At 31.7% G+C, this 16448-nt stretch overlaps 1 protein-coding gene across 1 annotated transcript; it reads left to right on the top strand.

The window, feature by feature from the left end:
• The first annotated feature begins 780 nt into the window (after positions 1-780).
• LOC108149215 (phospholipase A1) lies at positions 781-16080 on the top strand. The gene is made up of 5 exons (XM_041710536.1): positions 781-839; positions 899-1034; positions 1097-1674; positions 15612-15780; positions 15836-16080. The coding sequence occupies exons 1-5, from the start codon at positions 803-805 to the stop codon at positions 15984-15986; spliced, it is 1071 nt and encodes a 356-aa protein (XP_041566470.1). The 5' UTR covers positions 781-802; the 3' UTR covers positions 15987-16080.
• Positions 16081-16448: the final 368 nt, after the last annotated feature.

Here is a 16448-nt window from a genome sequence, read left to right on the forward strand (position 1 = left end):
GGGAATGGGTTGGGCTGTTCTGCCAACTACTATATTAGAGTGCACTCACACACCGACAATTCGATTGTTTTTGCATAATTCTCATTACCCAAAATGTGTGTACGTGCTGCTCTTCCTTGTATAAATAGCCAAAGTGTTGGCCACAGGCGTGGCATAAGTTCTAATTCCAATGCTGACAGTTGGGTGGCATGAAATTTAAGGCTAGATTTACGACATAATTACCACTGTAAATTTTACCTGCCAGGAGTGAACTAAATTGGACTATAAAATTATGACCTTTGCTCAACTTTTCAAATTTTCAGAACTAAAAAGAGATAATTTCAGAGTAATTTTCACATTAAACTCATTACAAAAACACTAAGTATTGATTTTAATTTATGCTATTGAAATAATAGGTTTACGCGATTTTAAATAAACATTTTAGTATGCGAAATACATAAAACTATAAAATATCCCTAAAGTCTAAATTAGAAAAGGATTGAAGTATATTTAATTGGAAGAGTAGAAGATACTAAATATGATCTTCCCCTAAAACAAATTTTAATACAAAAAAACAACTTAAGCTTCTATTAAATTGACATCTACTCACTTAAGAAATTAACGAATTAAATTACTGTTTTAAGTTACTTTTCATCCATTAAATTTAACTAACATAAGCAGCTAATTATAATTTAAAACTTAAGTGAAACGGAAAGCATTCCTAATACGGCTGAACGAAACGAAATTGATTAAAATAGTTCACGCCGTCTAGAGAATTAAAAGCCAAAGTCAAAGCTAATAGAGACATTAAAGAAATCTGGAGATGATGTATAGTCTGTGGTCTTTGCTGTTTTTCATAGGTAATTGTGATAATCACACTTAAACAGAAATAAAGTCACCTTTAAGGTCCTTTTCTCAGTCTTTTCAAGTCAAGAACCTCGCGATGAACCTGGCATTGCAGTTTCTAGTTTTGAAGATGAGGGTTCAATGGGGAGCTGCTGGAGTTTGCGTGATGAAAAATGTCCCAATCCCGATATTAACTTTTGGCTTTTCACGTAAGAACAAAAAAGTGAGCAAGTCAGAAGCAAAATGCTTTTGTATCCAACCATCTTTGCAGAAAAGCAAATCCAGATGGGATGAAGCTCTCACTGGATAATCTACCCATAGACAAATTGCTACCCCTCAAACCGCTCAAAGTGTTGGTCCATGGATTCGATGGTCACCGGCATTACACTCCCAACTTCCAGCTACGTCCGAGGTTTCTTGAGCTGGACATGAATGTGATCTCCTTGGACTTTCCGAAACTGGTTAAATCGCCCTGCTACTCGGAGGCGGTGCACAATGCCAAATATGTGGGTCGCTGTACTGCCCACTTTCTGACCACACTGCTCGAAAGGAAATTGGTTGCAATTGAGGGTCTGCATTTGATCGGCTTCGGCTTGGGCGCTCATGTGGCAGGGTTTGTGGGTAACTTTATGACCAAATACCGGCTGGAACACATCACGGGGCTCGATCCGGCTAAGCCGTACTACCTGGTCAACGATACGGCCGAAAAACTCGATCGCAGTGACGCCAAATTTGTGGACGTCGTGCACACGGATGTGATGATGATGGGCCTACTCGAGGCATTGGGCCACGTGGACTTTTACTTGAATATGGGCGTAACACAGCCCAATTGCGGAGCCGTTAACAGCAGTAAGTACATTGATAAAAAAAAAACATTAAATACTAAAAAGAAATTAAAGTCATTTGAACCTGAAAGTTTTGGGTTGGATCAAATTTCGAAAAAAATGATGATGGTACCCCTTATAAAAAATGCTAAAATTGGCGACCTCAAAAAAATGGGTTTAAATTTCAGTTTTTTGATCAAAACTATGGAATATAATGGTTTAATGTTGGAATGCCATACATCGTTGAATTCGTCATAAAATTTCCAACAAACTGGCATTCACAGCTCAAAAATTTTGGGTTGGATCAAATTTCGAAAAAAATGATGATGGTACCCTTATAAAAAATGCTAAAATTGGCGACCTCCAAAAAATGAGTTTAAATTTCAGTTTTTTGATCAAAACTATGGAATATAATGGTTTAATGTTGGAATGCCATACATCGTTGAATTCGTCATAAAATTTCCAACAAACTGGCATTCACAGCTCAAAAATTTTGGGTTGGATCAAATTTCGAAAAAAATGATGATGGTACCCCTTATAAAAAATGCTAAAATTGGCGACCTCCAAAAAATGAGTTTAAATTTCAGTTTTTTGATCAAAACTATGGAATATAATGGTTTAATGTTGGAATGCCATACATCGTTGAATTCGTCATAAAATTTCCAACAAACTGGCATTCACAGCTCAAAAATTTTGGGTTGGATCAAATTTCGAAAAAAATGATGATGGTACCCCTTATAAAAAATGCTAAAATTGGCGACCTCCAAAAAATGAGTTTAAATTTCAGTTTTTTGATCAAAACTATGGAATATAATGGTTTAATGTTGGAATGCCATACATCGTTGAATTCGTCATAAAATTTCCAACAAACTGGCATTCACAGCTCAAAAATTTTGGGTTGGATCAAATTTCGAAAAAAATGATGATGGTACCCCTTATAAAAAATGCTAAAATTGGCGACCTCCAAAAAATGTGTTTAAATTTTAGTTTTTTATCAAAACTATGGAATATAATGGTTTAATGTTGGAATGCCATACATCGTTGAATTCGTCATAAAATTTCCAACAAACTGGCATTCACAGCTCAAAAATTTTGGGTTGGATCAAATTTCGAAAAAAATGATGATGGTACCCCTTATAAAAAATGCTAAAATTGGCGACCTCAAAAAAATGGGTTTAAATTTCAGTTTTTTGATCAAAACTATGGAATATAATGGTTTAATGTTGGAATGCCATACATCGTTGAATTCGTCATAAAATTTCCAACAAACTGGCATTCACAGCTCAAAAATTTTGGGTTGGATCAAATTTCGAAAAAAATGATGATGGTACCCCTTATAAAAAATGCTAAAATTGGCGACCTCCAAAAAATGAGTTTAAATTTCAGTTTTTTTATCAAAACTATGGAATATAATGGTTTAATGTTGGAATGCCATACATCGTTGAATTCGTCATAAAATTTCCAACAAACTGGCATTCACAGCTCAAAAATTTTGGGTTGGATCAAATTTCGAAAAAAATGATGATGGTACCCCTTATAAAAAATGCTAAAATTGGCGACCTCCAAAAAATGAGTTTAAATTTCAGTTTTTTGATCAAAACTATGGAATATAATGGTTTAATGTTGGAATGCCATACATCGTTGAATTCGTCATAAAATTTCCAACAAACTGGCATTCACAGCTCAAAAATTTTGGGTTGGATCAAATTTCGAAAAAAATGATGATGGTACCCCTTATAAAAAATGCTAAAATTGGCGACCTCCAAAAAATGAGTTTAAATTTCAGTTTTTTGATCAAAACTATGGAATATAATGGTTTAATGTTGGAATGCCATACATCGTTGAATTCGTCATAAAATTTCCAACAAACTGGCATTCACAGCTCAAAAATTTTGGGTTGGATCAAATTTCGAAAAAAATGATGATGGTACCCTTATAAAAAATGCTAAAATTGGCGACCTCCAAAAAATGAGTTTAAATTTCAGTTTTTTTATCAAAACTATGGAATATAATGGTTTAATGTTGGAATGCCATACATCGTTGAATTCGTCATAAAATTTCCAACAAACTGGCATTCACAGCTCAAAAATTTTGGGTTGGATCAAATTTCGAAAAAAATGATGATGGTACCCCTTATAAAAAATGCTAAAATTGGCGACCTCAAAAAAATGGGTTTAAATTTCAGTTTTTTGATCAAAACTATGGAATATAATGGTTTAATGTTGGAATGCCATACATCGTTGAATTCGTCATAAAATTTCCAACAAACTGGCATTCACAGCTCAAAAATTTTGGGTTGGATCAAATTTCGAAAAAAATGATGATGGTACCCCTTATAAAAAATGCTAAAATTGGCGACCTCCAAAAAATGAGTTTAAATTTCAGTTTTTTGATCAAAACTATGGAATATAATGGTTTAATGTTGGAATGCCATACATCGTTGAATTCGTCATAAAATTTCCAACAAACTGGCATTCACAGCTCAAAAATTTTGGGTTGGATCAAATTTCGAAAAAAATGATGATGGTACCCCTTATAAAAAATGCTAAAATTGGCGACCTCCAAAAAATGAGTTTAAATTTCAGTTTTTTGATCAAAACTATGGAATATAATGGTTTAATGTTGGAATGCCATACATCGTTGAATTCGTCATAAAATTTCCAACAAACTGGCATTCACAGCTCAAAAATTTTGGGTTGGATCAAATTTCGAAAAAAATGATGATGGTACCCCTTATAAAAAATGCTAAAATTGGCGACCTCCAAAAAATGAGTTTAAATTTCAGTTTTTTGATCAAAACTATGGAATATAATGGTTTAATGTTGGAATGCCATACATCGTTGAATTCGTCATAAAATTTCCAACAAACTGGCATTCACAGCTCAAAAATTTTGGGTTGGATCAAATTTCGAAAAAAATGATGATGGTACCCCTTATAAAAAATGCTAAAATTGGCGACCTCCAAAAAATGAGTTTAAATTTCAGTTTTTTTATCAAAACTATGGAATATAATGGTTTAATGTTGGAATGCCATACATCGTTGAATTCGTCATAAAATTTCCAACAAACTGGCATTCACAGCTCAAAAATTTTGGGTTGGATCAAATTTCGAAAAAAATGATGATGGTACCCCTTATAAAAAATGCTAAAATTGGCGACCTCCAAAAAATGAGTTTAAATTTCAGTTTTTTGATCAAAACTATGGAATATAATGGTTTAATGTTGGAATGCCATACATCGTTGAATTCGTCATAAAATTTCCAACAAACTGGCATTCACAGCTCAAAAATTTTGGGTTGGATCAAATTTCGAAAAAAATGATGATGGTACCCCTTATAAAAAATGCTAAAATTGGCGACCTCCAAAAAATGAGTTTAAATTTCAGTTTTTTGATCAAAACTATGGAATATAATGGTTTAATGTTGGAATGCCATACATCGTTGAATTCGTCATAAAATTTCCAACAAACTGGCATTCACAGCTCAAAAATTTTGGGTTGGATCAAATTTCGAAAAAAATGATGATGGTACCCCTTATAAAAAATGCTAAAATTGGCGACCTCCAAAAAATGAGTTTAAATTTCAGTTTTTTGATCAAAACTATGGAATATAATGGTTTAATGTTGGAATGCCATACATCGTTGAATTCGTCATAAAATTTCCAACAAACTGGCATTCACAGCTCAAAAATTTTGGGTTGGATCAAATTTCGAAAAAAATGATGATGGTACCCCTTATAAAAAATGCTAAAATTGGCGACCTCCAAAAAATGTGTTTAAATTTTAGTTTTTTATCAAAACTATGGAATATAATGGTTTAATGTTGGAATGCCATACATCGTTGAATTCGTCATAAAATTTCCAACAAACTGGCATTCACAGCTCAAAAATTTTGGGTTGGATCAAATTTCGAAAAAAATGATGATGGTACCCCTTATAAAAAATGCTAAAATTGGCGACCTCAAAAAAATGGGTTTAAATTTCAGTTTTTTGATCAAAACTATGGAATATAATGGTTTAATGTTGGAATGCCATACATCGTTGAATTCGTCATAAAATTTCCAACAAACTGGCATTCACAGCTCAAAAATTTTGGGTTGGATCAAATTTCGAAAAAAATGATGATGGTACCCCTTATAAAAAATGCTAAAATTGGCGACCTCCAAAAAATGAGTTTAAATTTCAGTTTTTTTATCAAAACTATGGAATATAATGGTTTAATGTTGGAATGCCATACATCGTTGAATTCGTCATAAAATTTCCAACAAACTGGCATTCACAGCTCAAAAATTTTGGGTTGGATCAAATTTCGAAAAAAATGATGATGGTACCCCCTTATAAAAAATGCTAAAATTGGCGACCTCCAAAAAATGAGTTTAAATTTCAGTTTTTTGATCAAAACTATGGAATATAATGGTTTAATGTTGGAATGCCATACATCGTTGAATTCGTCATAAAATTTCCAACAAACTGGCATTCACAGCTCAAAAATTTTGGGTTGGATCAAATTTCGAAAAAATGATGATGGTACCCCTTATAAAAAATGCTAAAATTGGCGACCTCCAAAAAATGAGTTTAAATTTCAGTTTTTTGATCAAAACTATGGAATATAATGGTTTAATGTTGGAATGCCATACATCGTTGAATTCGTCATAAAATTTCCAACAAACTGGCATTCACAGCTCAAAAATTTTGGGTTGGATCAAATTTCGAAAAAAATGATGATGGTACCCTTATAAAAAATGCTAAAATTGGCGACCTCCAAAAAATGAGTTTAAATTTCAGTTTTTTTATCAAAACTATGGAATATAATGGTTTAATGTTGGAATGCCATACATCGTTGAATTCGTCATAAAATTTCCAACAAACTGGCATTCACAGCTCAAAAATTTTGGGTTGGATCAAATTTCGAAAAAAATGATGATGGTACCCCTTATAAAAAATGCTAAAATTGGCGACCTCAAAAAAATGGGTTTAAATTTCAGTTTTTTGATCAAAACTATGGAATATAATGGTTTAATGTTGGAATGCCATACATCGTTGAATTCGTCATAAAATTTCCAACAAACTGGCATTCACAGCTCAAAAATTTTGGGTTGGATCAAATTTCGAAAAAAATGATGATGGTACCCCTTATAAAAAATGCTAAAATTGGCGACCTCCAAAAAATGAGTTTAAATTTCAGTTTTTTGATCAAAACTATGGAATATAATGGTTTAATGTTGGAATGCCATACATCGTTGAATTCGTCATAAAATTTCCAACAAACTGGCATTCACAGCTCAAAAATTTTGGGTTGGATCAAATTTCGAAAAAAATGATGATGGTACCCCTTATAAAAAATGCTAAAATTGGCGACCTCCAAAAAATGAGTTTAAATTTCAGTTTTTTGATCAAAACTATGGAATATAATGGTTTAATGTTGGAATGCCATACATCGTTGAATTCGTCATAAAATTTCCAACAAACTGGCATTCACAGCTCAAAAATTTTGGGTTGGATCAAATTTCGAAAAAAATGATGATGGTACCCCTTATAAAAAATGCTAAAATTGGCGACCTCCAAAAAATGAGTTTAAATTTCAGTTTTTTGATCAAAACTATGGAATATAATGGTTTAATGTTGGAATGCCATACATCGTTGAATTCGTCATAAAATTTCCAACAAACTGGCATTCACAGCTCAAAAATTTTGGGTTGGATCAAATTTCGAAAAAAATGATGATGGTACCCCTTATAAAAAATGCTAAAATTGGCGACCTCCAAAAAATGAGTTTAAATTTCAGTTTTTTTATCAAAACTATGGAATATAATGGTTTAATGTTGGAATGCCATACATCGTTGAATTCGTCATAAAATTTCCAACAAACTGGCATTCACAGCTCAAAAATTTTGGGTTGGATCAAATTTCGAAAAAAATGATGATGGTACCCCTTATAAAAAATGCTAAAATTGGCGACCTCCAAAAAATGAGTTTAAATTTCAGTTTTTTGATCAAAACTATGGAATATAATGGTTTAATGTTGGAATGCCATACATCGTTGAATTCGTCATAAAATTTCCAACAAACTGGCATTCACAGCTCAAAAATTTTGGGTTGGATCAAATTTCGAAAAAATGATGATGGTACCCTTATAAAAAATGCTAAAATTGGCGACCTCCAAAAAATGAGTTTAAATTTCAGTTTTTTTATCAAAACTATGGAATATAATGGTTTAATGTTGGAATGCCATACATCGTTGAATTCGTCATAAAATTTCCAACAAACTGGCATTCACAGCTCAAAAATTTTGGGTTGGATCAAATTTCGAAAAAAATGATGATGGTACCCCTTATAAAAAATGCTAAAATTGGCGACCTCAAAAAAATGGGTTTAAATTTCAGTTTTTTGATCAAAACTATGGAATATAATGGTTTAATGTTGGAATGCCATACATCGTTGAATTCGTCATAAAATTTCCAACAAACTGGCATTCACAGCTCAAAAATTTTGGGTTGGATCAAATTTCGAAAAAATGATGATGGTACCCCTTATAAAAAATGCTAAAATTGGCGACCTCCAAAAAATGAGTTTAAATTTCAGTTTTTTGATCAAAACTATGGAATATAATGGTTTAATGTTGGAATGCCATACATCGTTGAATTCGTCATAAAATTTCCAACAAACTGGCATTCACAGCTCAAAAATTTTGGGTTGGATCAAATTTCGAAAAAAATGATGATGGTACCCCTTATAAAAAATGCTAAAATTGGCGACCTCCAAAAAATGAGTTTAAATTTCAGTTTTTTGATCAAAACTATGGAATATAATGGTTTAATGTTGGAATGCCATACATCGTTGAATTCGTCATAAAATTTCCAACAAACTGGCATTCACAGCTCAAAAATTTTGGGTTGGATCAAATTTCGAAAAAAATGATGATGGTACCCCTTATAAAAAATGCTAAAATTGGCGACCTCCAAAAAATGAGTTTAAATTTCAGTTTTTTGATCAAAACTATGGAATATAATGGTTTAATGTTGGAATGCCATACATCGTTGAATTCGTCATAAAATTTCCAACAAACTGGCATTCACAGCTCAAAAATTTTGGGTTGGATCAAATTTCGAAAAAAATGATGATGGTACCCCTTATAAAAAATGCTAAAATTGGCGACCTCCAAAAAATGAGTTTAAATTTCAGTTTTTTTATCAAAACTATGGAATATAATGGTTTAATGTTGGAATGCCATACATCGTTGAATTCGTCATAAAATTTCCAACAAACTGGCATTCACAGCTCAAAAATTTTGGGTTGGATCAAATTTCGAAAAAAATGATGATGGTACCCCTTATAAAAAATGCTAAAATTGGCGACCTCAAAAAAATGGGTTTAAATTTCAGTTTTTTGATCAAAACTATGGAATATAATGGTTTAATGTTGGAATGCCATACATCGTTGAATTCGTCATAAAATTTCCAACAAACTGGCATTCACAGCTCAAAAATTTTGGGTTGGATCAAATTTCGAAAAAATGATGATGGTACCCCTTATAAAAAATGCTAAAATTGGCGACCTCCAAAAAATGAGTTTAAATTTCAGTTTTTTGATCAAAACTATGGAATATAATGGTTTAATGTTGGAATGCCATACATCGTTGAATTCGTCATAAAATTTCCAACAAACTGGCATTCACAGCTCAAAAATTTTGGGTTGGATCAAATTTCGAAAAAAATGATGATGGTACCCCTTATAAAAAATGCTAAAATTGGCGACCTCCAAAAAATGAGTTTAAATTTCAGTTTTTTGATCAAAACTATGGAATATAATGGTTTAATGTTGGAATGCCATACATCGTTGAATTCGTCATAAAATTTCCAACAAACTGGCATTCACAGCTCAAAAATTTTGGGTTGGATCAAATTTCGAAAAAAATGATGATGGTACCCCTTATAAAAAATGCTAAAATTGGCGACCTCCAAAAAATGAGTTTAAATTTCAGTTTTTTTATCAAAACTATGGAATATAATGGTTTAATGTTGGAATGTCATACATCGTTGAATTCGTCATAAAATTTCCAACAAACTGGCATTCACAGCTCAAAAATTTTGGGTTGGATCAAATTTCGAAAAAAATGATGATGGTACCCCTTATAAAAAATGCTAAAATTGGCGACCTCCAAAAAATGAGTTTAAATTTCAGTTTTTTGATCAAAACTATGGAATATAATGGTTTAATGTTGGAATGCCATACATCGTTGAATTCGTCATAAAATTTCCAACAAACTGGCATTCACAGCTCAAAAATTTTGGGTTGGATCAAATTTCGAAAAAAATGATGATGGTACCCCTTATAAAAAATGCTAAAATTGGCGACCTCAAAAAAATGGGTTTAAATTTCAGTTTTTTGATCAAAACTATGGAATATAATGGTTTAATGTTGGAATGCCATACATCGTTGAATTCGTCATAAAATTTCCAACAAACTGGCATTCACAGCTCAAAAATTTTGGGTTGGATCAAATTTCGAAAAAAATGATGATGGTACCCCTTATAAAAAATGCTAAAATTGGCGACCTCCAAAAAATGAGTTTAAATTTCAGTTTTTTGATCAAAACTATGGAATATAATGGTTTAATGTTGGAATGCCATACATCGTTGAATTCGTCATAAAATTTCCAACAAACTGGCATTCACAGCTCAAAAATTTTGGGTTGGATCAAATTTCGAAAAAAATGATGATGGTACCCCTTATAAAAAATGCTAAAATTGGCGACCTCCAAAAAATGAGTTTAAATTTCAGTTTTTTGATCAAAACTATGGAATATAATGGTTTAATGTTGGAATGCCATACATCGTTGAATTCGTCATAAAATTTCCAACAAACTGGCATTCACAGCTCAAAAATTTTGGGTTGGATCAAATTTCGAAAAAAATGATGATGGTACCCCTTATAAAAAATGCTAAAATTGGCGACCTCCAAAAAATGAGTTTAAATTTCAGTTTTTTTATCAAAACTATGGAATATAATGGTTTAATGTTGGAATGTCATACATCGTTGAATTCGTCATAAAATTTCCAACAAACTGGCATTCACAGCTCAAAAATTTTGGGTTGGATCAAATTTCGAAAAAATGATGATGGTACCCCTTATAAAAAATGCTAAAATTGGCGACCTCCAAAAAATGAGTTTAAATTTCAGTTTTTTGATCAAAACTATGGAATATAATGGTTTAATGTTGGAATGCCATACATCGTTGAATTCGTCATAAAATTTCCAACAAACTGGCATTCACAGCTCAAAAATTTTGGGTTGGATCAAATTTCGAAAAAAATGATGATGGTACCCCTTATAAAAAATGCTAAAATTGGCGACCTCCAAAAAATGAGTTTAAATTTCAGTTTTTTGATCAAAACTATGGAATATAATGGTTTAATGTTGGAATGCCATACATCGTTGAATTCGTCATAAAATTTCCAACAAACTGGCATTCACAGCTCAAAAATTTTGGGTTGGATCAAATTTCGAAAAAAATGATGATGGTACCCCTTATAAAAAATGCTAAAATTGGCGACCTCCAAAAAATGTGTTTAAATTTTAGTTTTTTTATCAAAACTATGGAATATAATGGTTTAATGTTGGAATGTCATACATCGTTGAATTCGTCATAAAATTTCCAACAAACTGGCATTCACAGCTCAAAAATTTTGGGTTGGATCAAATTTCGAAAAAAATGATGATGGTACCCCTTATAAAAAATGCTAAAATTGGCGACCTCCAAAAAATGAGTTTAAATTTCAGTTTTTTGATCAAAACTATGGAATATAATGGTTTAATGTTGGAATGCCATACATCGTTGAATTCGTCATAAAATTTCCAACAAACTGGCATTCACAGCTCAAAAATTTTGGGTTGGATCAAATTTCGAAAAAAATGATGATGGTACCCCTTATAAAAAATGCTAAAATTGGCGACCTCCAAAAAATGAGTTTAAATTTCAGTTTTTTGATCAAAACTATGGAATATAATGGTTTAATGTTGGAATGCCATACATCGTTGAATTCGTCATAAAATTTCCAACAAACTGGCATTCACAGCTCAAAAATTTTGGGTTGGATCAAATTTCGAAAAAAATGATGATGGTACCCCTTATAAAAAATGCTAAAATTGGCGACCTCCAAAAAATGAGTTTAAATTTCAGTTTTTTTATCAAAACTATGGAATATAATGGTTTAATGTTGGAATGCCATACATCGTTGAATTCGTCATAAAATTTCCAACAAACTGGCATTCACAGCTCAAAAATTTTGGGTTGGATCAAATTTCGAAAAAAATGATGATGGTACCCCTTATAAAAAATGCTAAAATTGGCGACCTCCAAAAAATGTGTTTAAATTTTAGTTTTTTTATCAAAACTATGGAATATAATGGTTTAATGTTGGAATGCCATACATCGTTGAATTCGTCATAAAATTTCCAACAAACTGGCATTCACAGCTCAAAAATTTTGGGTTGGATCAAATTTCGAAAAAAATGATGATGGTACCCCTTATAAAAAATGCTAAAATTGGCGACCTCCAAAAAATGAGTTTAAATTTCAGTTTTTTTATCAAAACTATGGAATATAATGGTTTAATGTTGGAATGTCATACATCGTTGAATTCGTCATAAAATTTCCAACAAACTGGCATTCACAGCTCAAAAATTTTGGGTTGGATCAAATTTCGAAAAAAATGATGATGGTACCCCTTATAAAAAATGCTAAAATTGGCGACCTCCAAAAAATGAGTTTAAATTTCAGTTTTTTGATCAAAACTATGGAATATAATGGTTTAATGTTGGAATGCCATACATCGTTGAATTCGTCATAAAATTTCCAACAAACTGGCATTCACAGCTCAAAAATTTTGGGTTGGATCAAATTTCGAAAAAAATGATGATGGTACCCCTTATAAAAAATGCTAAAATTGGCGACCTCCAAAAAATGAGTTTAAATTTCAGTTTTTTGATCAAAACTATGGAATATAATGGTTTAATGTTGGAATGCCATACATCGTTGAATTCGTCATAAAATTTCCAACAAACTGGCATTCACAGCTCAAAAATTTTGGGTTGGATCAAATTTCGAAAAAAATGATGATGGTACCCCTTATAAAAAATGCTAAAATTGGCGACCTCCAAAAAATGTGTTTAAATTTTAGTTTTTTTATCAAAACTATGGAATATAATGGTTTAATGTTGGAATGCCATACATCGTTGAATTCGTCATAAAATTTCCAACAAACTGGCATTCACAGCTCAAAAATTTTGGGTTGGATCAAATTTCGAAAAAATGATGATGGTACCCCTTATAAAAAATGCTAAAATTGGCGACCTCCAAAAAATGAGTTTAAATTTCAGTTTTTTTATCAAAACTATGGAATATAATGGTTTAATGTTGGAATGCCATACATCGTTGAATTCGTCATAAAATTTCCAACAAACTGGCATTCACAGCTCAAAAATTTTGGGTTGGATCAAATTTCGAAAAAAATGATGATGGTACCCCTTATAAAAAATGCTAAAATTGGCGACCTCCAAAAAATGAGTTTAAATTTCAGTTTTTTTATCAAAACTATGGAATATAATGGTTTAATGTTGGAATGCCATACATCGTTGAATTCGTCATAAAATTTCCAACAAACTGGCATTCACAGCTCAAAAATTTTGGGTTGGATCAAATTTCGAAAAAAATGATGATGGTACCCCTTATAAAAAATGCTAAAATTGGCGACCTCCAAAAAATGTGTTTAAATTTTAGTTTTTTTATCAAAACTATGGAATATAATGGTTTAATGTTGGAATGCCATACATCGTTGAATTCGTCATAAAATTTCCAACAAACTGGCATTCACAGCTCAAAAATTTTGGGTTGGATCAAATTTCGAAAAAAATGATGATGGTACCCCTTATAAAAAATGCTAAAATTGGCGACCTCCAAAAAATGAGTTTAAATTTCAGTTTTTTTATCAAAACTATGGAATATAATGGTTTAATGTTGGAATGCCATACATCGTTGAATTCGTCATAAAATTTCCAACAAACTGGCATTCACAGCTCAAAAATTTTGGGTTGGATCAAATTTCGAAAAAAATGATGATGGTACCCCTTATAAAAAATGCTAAAATTGGCGACCTCCAAAAAATGAGTTTAAATTTTAGTTTTTTGATCAAAACTATGGAATATAATGGTTTAATGTTGGAATGCCATACATCGTTGAATTCGTCATAAAATTTCCAACAAACTGGCATTCACAGCTCAAAAATTTTGGGTTGGATCAAATTTCGAAAAAAATGATGATGGTACCCCTTATAAAAAATGCTAAAATTGGCGACCTCAAAAAAATGGGTTTAAATTTCAGTTTTTTGATCAAAACTATGGAATATAATGGTTTAATGTTGGAATGCCATACATCGTTGAATTCGTCATAAAATTTCCAACAAACTGGCATTCACAGCTCAAAAATTTTGGGTTGGATCAAATTTCGAAAAAAATGATGATGGTACCCCTTATAAAAAATGCTAAAATTGGCGACCTCCAAAAAATGAGTTTAAATTTCAGTTTTTTGATCAAAACTATGGAATATAATGGTTTAATGTTGGAATGCCATACATCGTTGAATTCGTCATAAAATTTCCAACAAACTGGCATTCACAGCTCAAAAATTTTGGGTTGGATCAAATTTCGAAAAAAATGATGATGGTACCCCTTATAAAAAATGCTAAAATTGGCGACCTCCAAAAAATGAGTTTAAATTTCAGTTTTTTTATCAAAACTATGGAATATAATGGTTTAATGTTGGAATGTCATACATCGTTGAATTCGTCATAAAATTTCCAACAAACTGGCATTCACAGCTCAAAAATTTTGGGTTGGATCAAATTTCGAAAAAAATGATGATGGTACCCCTTATAAAAAATGCTAAAATTGGCGACCTCCAAAAAATGAGTTTAAATTTCAGTTTTTTTATCAAAACTATGGAATATAATGGTTTAATGTTGGAATGTCATACATCGTTGAATTCGTCATAAAATTTCCAACAAACTGGCATTCACAGCTCAAAAATTTTGGGTTGGATCAAATTTCGAAAAAAATGATGATGGTACCCCTTATAAAAAATGCTAAAATTGGCGACCTCCAAAAAATGAGTTTAAATTTCAGTTTTTTGATCAAAACTATGGAATATAATGGTTTAATGTTGGAATGCCATACATCGTTGAATTCGTCATAAAATTTCCAACAAACTGGCATTCACAGCTCAAAAATTTTGGGTTGGATCAAATTTCGAAAAAAATGATGATGGTACCCCTTATAAAAAATGCTAAAATTGGCGACCTCCAAAAAATGAGTTTAAATTTCAGTTTTTTGATCAAAACTATGGAATATAATGGTTTAATGTTGGAATGCCATACATCGTTGAATTCGTCATAAAATTTCCAACAAACTGGCATTCACAGCTCAAAAATTTTGGGTTGGATCAAATTTCGAAAAAAATGATGATGGTACCCCTTATAAAAAATGCTAAAATTGGCGACCTCCAAAAAATGAGTTTAAATTTTAGTTTTTTTATCAAAACTATGGAATATAATGGTTTAATGTTGGAATGCCATACATCGTTGAATTCGTCATAAAATTTCCAACAAACTGGCATTCACAGCTCAAAAATTTTGGGTTGGATCAAATTTCGAAAAAAATGATGATGGTACCCCTTATAAAAAATGCTAAAATTGGCGACCTCCAAAAAATGAGTTTAAATTTTAGTTTTTTTATCAAAACTATGGAATATAATGGTTTAATGTTGGAATGCCATACATCGTTGAATTCGTCATAAAATTTCCAACAAACTGGCATTCACAAATAATTTTGGATAGGTGTTCAAAACAAAAAAAAATTAAAATAAAACAGCTCGTATACAGTTTTAAAGCTGTTCCCTTTTTACATTTTAGTGGACACCCATTATTGCTACCACAACCGATCGGCGGAATACTACGCGGAATCCATCACAACACCTATCGGATTCATTGGTTACTTCTGTCCCAACTTCAAAAGTTTCGCGACGGGTGTCTGCGTCCCCAAGAACGATATAGAGACGATGGGTTTCCACGCGAACCCGCAGTGAGTAGAATAACCGCTTTTTTTTTAACTTTTGATAAATTTTATTTGAATGCAGGGCCAGGGGAAGATACTTTTTGGACACCAACAAGAGCCCGCCCTATGCCATGGGTAAAAACTACTTGCATCTTAACCGTCAGTTGAAGGGACAAACATTTTTGAACGATGATATCATAGAAAGAATACTTGATAAAAACTCCGAAAGTTAAGACGAGTTGGGTAGGTTTGATAACCCTTTGTAACTACCAAGAATTAATTAATTCTGTGAAAAGGATCTCAATAAAGATATACATACAAAAAAAACAGTAAATCATTTAATAATATCCCTACTACTATGCATTTTTAACTGCTTCCTATTATTTTATTTGTTAAACAATAAATTATTAGGTTTTGGAACTACACTATTGACAACGATTTGTAGATTAAATTTTTTTGGGTTATGGATATTAAATTTGCATATGAGCATTTCCTGGAAAAAGTCAAACAACCAACCAAAAAACAGAAGTAGCACCAACTATATATTTAAGCAACATTTTGTTGAATTTCTGTTCAATCTTTAGGTTCTTTATTTTTTATGAATATTATAATTTTGTAACTCTTGCTCATTTTTGGTGCTTTCTTATAATATTGACTTACAACGGCTACAATACGAAATATAATCCATGCAAGAG

The sequence above is a fragment of the Drosophila elegans genome, unplaced genomic scaffold, assembly GCF_018152505.1.
Source record: "Drosophila elegans isolate 14027-0461.03 unplaced genomic scaffold, ASM1815250v1 contig_814, whole genome shotgun sequence".
Taxonomy (NCBI): Eukaryota; Metazoa; Arthropoda; class Insecta; order Diptera; family Drosophilidae; genus Drosophila; species Drosophila elegans.

Bases quoted from the DNA above. Each gene is read 5' to 3' on its own strand.
- LOC108149215 (XM_041710536.1), top strand. From the start codon at position 803: ATGATGTATAGTCTGTGGTCTTTGCTGTTTTTCATAG. The intron at 1,035-1,096 runs GTAAGAACAAAA...CCATCTTTGCAG, and splicing joins ATTAACTTTTGGCTTTTCAC to AAAAGCAAATCCAGATGGGA. The intron at 1,675-15,611 runs GTAAGTACATTG...TTTACATTTTAG, and splicing joins TTGCGGAGCCGTTAACAGCA to TGGACACCCATTATTGCTAC.